General features: G+C 35.5%; 1 protein-coding gene across 1 annotated transcript; it reads right to left on the reverse strand.

The window, feature by feature from the left end:
* Positions 1-1,609: 1,609 nt before the first annotated feature.
* On the reverse strand, positions 1,610-3,571 carry LOC107905383 (cytochrome P450 CYP82D47). The gene is made up of 2 exons (XM_016832027.2): positions 2,578-3,571; positions 1,610-2,488 (listed from the first exon to the last, which is right to left on the reverse strand). Exons 1-2 carry the CDS (start codon positions 3,520-3,522, stop codon positions 1,865-1,867), a joined length of 1,569 nt encoding a protein of 522 aa, XP_016687516.2. The 5' UTR covers positions 3,523-3,571; the 3' UTR covers positions 1,610-1,864.
* Positions 3,572-3,936: the final 365 nt, after the last annotated feature.

Here is a 3,936-nt window from a genome sequence, read left to right on the forward strand (position 1 = left end):
AAAATTTACTTATCTAAATTATTAATATATATAATTTGACCTTGAACTTATTCAATTTGTATTTAATTGCTCCTTAATTTCTTTTTTGGATCTGGTTGGCCCTTGGACTTGTATTTCATCAATCAAATTGATACCTCCGCACTAACACCATTAATTGTATTGTCGTGGCACTACTAGTCAATCTGATAATACCACGTGGCAATCTCTTAGTGTGCCATGTGGCAAACATAAATTAAAAAATAAAGTATATAAATATATAAATTTTGTTTGCCACGTGATATCTCGAGAGGTTGCCATGTGATACCACTAAATTGAGTAAAAATGTCACGTTAGCACAAAAAATTATGTTAATGTGAAGGTACCAACATAATTGATAAAATACAAGTTTAATGACTAACTAAATACAAATAAACAAATTCAAGATCGTAATTATATATTATCTCTTATCTAAATAATAAAAAGTTGTAATTTTCCATTGGATCAAAATGAACTTAAGCAAAAACTTGAAATTGTTAAAAGAATAACGTTAAAGCATGGCCCAAAGAGAAATTACCAAAATTTTCAAAATTTGATTTATTTGGCTCTTTAATTTTATATAAAAAATTATTTTAGCTATTCATTTAATTTTTCATCTTTTTTAGTTTTTAAATTTGGGTGTTTTGTCAAATCATCCTAAAATGAATTAAAAAAATTAATATTTTTTAACTTTGTTGACGTTGCGTACACGTGAATGACATGTTAACATTTTATTGCTTTTTTAAAATTTGAAAAATAAAAAATACATATAAAAAATATTTATAAAAATTAAAAATCATTAAAGATATTTAAAAATTATAAAAACATAAAAAAATTTAAAAATTTTAAAAGTTAGTTAAATGTTGATGTGTCATCTATATGGCAGTCCACATATATGTTACGTCAGCAAAGTTGACAAATATTAACTTTTTCATTAACTGTGGGATAATTTGACAAAACTAAAAAAAGTGAAAAATTGAATGGAGGGTTAAAATGACTTTTTTTTGTAAAGATAGAGGGCCAAAAAAATCATTCTGTCAATTAAATATTAATAGTGCTTAACTAGTGGGATAAGAGATGTTCATGATCCAAATTCGAGGAACGGGTGATAAAAGATGTTTTTTTTCCTTTTGTCGATCAACGAGCTGATGGGAGATAAATGCCCATATAATGGAGTCTAATCGAAGTTGATGGGAGATAAATGACTAGTAAATTTTTTATTGATCGAACTTAATTTTGTTACTTTGAATCCATCGAAGTTGATGTAGCATCTCACACCTCACCAGATCGTCGGATTAGAATATGAGACACCACATTCGTTACCAAAACAACTTGAACTAGTTTCTCTTAAATAATCAACAAAAGTATCAATCAAATATTCATATGGTTTATAAATAGTTACAAGTCATTTAAAATACTGAAATTATTTTTAATTGAGCTCTAAGTGTTGACGATGATGAACATACTTCAACGGTAGAGGTTCTTGTTGTTTCCCCAATGATACGTTTGTCTCTAGCATGTGACTTCACAAAATTTACAGTTTTGAAATGGAGAAGCAAGCACAGGTGCTTAAAGCAATAAAAGAAGCTTCAAATAAAAAGGAATGGAATATATTTTTCCCAGCAAATATCATTTTTACAGGATGATATAGGTAACCCATAAAACCGCTAGGAAATTAACTTGACATTACAAAAATCCTTTATTCTATTCATGTATGAGTAATTTTATCATTATTAGTTTTGAAAAGAAGGGGATGTAACAGAGGCGAGATTGCCCCAATAAATAACACAACATCGTAAGAACCAAAATGCTTAACCTTTTCTGTTCTTCACACTCTATTATTGCAATCTTAGTTATAGAGCTCAGGAGCAAGGCGAGGTGAGACCAATGCTTCAAGCGGGGTAGATTTAATGTTGGTCAAGCCAACTGTGCCAGTCAAGTCAATCAAACCATTGGATGGTGTTGAGAAATCGAAGGCGTGCAAAAAATTAGACATGGTCAAGTATAGCATATGGAGTGCAAACGATGTTCCAGGACAACTCCTCCTACCACTGCCAAAAGGCATCAGTTCAAAATGCTGGCCCCTAACATCCACATCTTTGTGGGTTGTGAGAAACCTCTCGGGATTAAACTCTGATGGTTCTGGCCATTTTTTAGGATCCCTTTGGATCTTATGAAGGTTTATGATCAGTCGGGTGCCTTTGGGGATGTCATAGCCTCCAATAGAACAACTTTCACTGAGCTCACGAGGTGCTGACAAAGGTGCAGGTGGATACATTCTTAATGTCTCTTTAACTATGGCTTGGATGTACACTAATTCGCCGATGTCTGTCTCATTCACAAACCTGTCCCTGCCTATATAGGTGTCTAATTCTTCTTGAGCCTTTTTGAGTATATGAGGTTTGTTTAGCATGAGGGAAAGACCCCATATTAAGGTAACCGTTGTGGTGTCACTGCCTGCTAAAATCATATTCTGCAATACGTAATTTTGATAATTTTAGAACTTAAGAATTGAATAGTGGAGAGATTAGATTTGAAAAAAGAAAAAGTGAAAGGTTATACCAAGGAAGTGGCTTTGTTGATGGTGTCAGCATCATATCCGGCAAGACTTGCACCTTTAAGAACGGAGTTCATCACGTCCATGAAATCCTTCTCCTTTTTATTTTCATCCCAACGTCCACCCTTCCTATGGTCATCTAGCCATCCTCCGGAAATTTCATCCAACTCTTTAGCAGTTTTCTTCATCCACTTCTCATAACCACCAATATCCAACCATCGGAGGAAAGGGACTGCATCGCCCAACACAAACATCCCTGTCAAGTGAAAGAAATCTCGTAAAGCCTTACGATATCTCAACACCTCTTTCTGGTCTTCCTCTGCAACAACACTGTACCTCTTCCCAGCAACCGTCCTCATAATAACGTTCAAAGTCAAGTCCGAAAAGTGTTTCTTCATCTCAACCAACACCTTACCCGAGCCATCCTTTTTCTTGGCCCAAGTTTTATATAATAGTTTCATTGAGCCTTCTATTTCTGAGACAAACACTTTCTTGAGCTGATCGATCCTGTGATTGGATAGCACCTCCAACATTGTTATTTTGCGCATTTCACGCCAGTATTGTCCGTAAGGAGAAAACCCAAACATGGCATAGTTGTAACCCAAGTGTTCAGCGGCGGCAAATTCGGATCGGGAAGAAACATACATATCATTGACGGTGAAGATTTCCTTGGCTACCTCACTCGAATTCACCACCAGGGCTGGGTGAACACCAATCCGGATCATGTAGGCAGGTCCATATTTCTCACCCAAGTCTCCCAACGTTTCATGAGGGGTCTTGGGTCCGCCTAACAGCGGGAGGTGACCGATTATTGGCCATGCACCGGCTGCTACGGGTGCAGCTTTGCCGCCACTTCCTGAGCTAGACTTCTTGAGTTTGGTGTACAAAAATAGTAGCGTGATGCCTAACACTACTGCATAACCAAAAGTGGAGAAATCAAGAAGATCCATCACTGCTGTGATAAGAAAGTGTAGAGATCTTCTGAAGTAATTGATGATGGGAATGTCTTAGCCTTTTGCAATTATAAATATAGCTGGGGTGCCAAGACGCCAACGGTCAAGCTTGTCCTTGTGGAAATTGATTTTTTTTTAATTCTATTTTATTATGTCATCAATGTTTGAATGATATTCTGGTGCCATAATAAGCTAACGGAACCATGCAAGCAATTAAGACTAAAGCCGATTCCACCCTAACCATAAAGTGAGTCTATATGGATGTTATTGTTCCATCTTTTATGACCATTTGAACTAAAAGGTAAATCGGTATCAACACATTTAGCTTGATAGTTAAGTTAATCATGTGATGCGAGAGGGCTCTTCAATAATGACAACTAGATTAAGATAGTAAGGTCCTCCGTTTTCAAC

This window comes from Gossypium hirsutum, chromosome D05 (genome assembly GCF_007990345.1).
Source record: "Gossypium hirsutum isolate 1008001.06 chromosome D05, Gossypium_hirsutum_v2.1, whole genome shotgun sequence".
NCBI lineage: Eukaryota > Viridiplantae > Streptophyta > Magnoliopsida > Malvales > Malvaceae > Gossypium > Gossypium hirsutum.

What these genes read in the sequence shown, in the direction of transcription:
- LOC107905383 (XM_016832027.2), bottom strand. Translation starts at nt 3,522, where the DNA reads ATGGATCTTCTTGATTTCTCCACTTTTGGTTATGCAGTAGTGTTAGGC. An exon ending in TCAACAAAGCCACTTCCTTG is followed by an intron (nt 2,489 to 2,577) that starts GTATAACCTTTC and finishes TACGTATTGCAG; the next exon opens with AATATGATTTTAGCAGGCAG.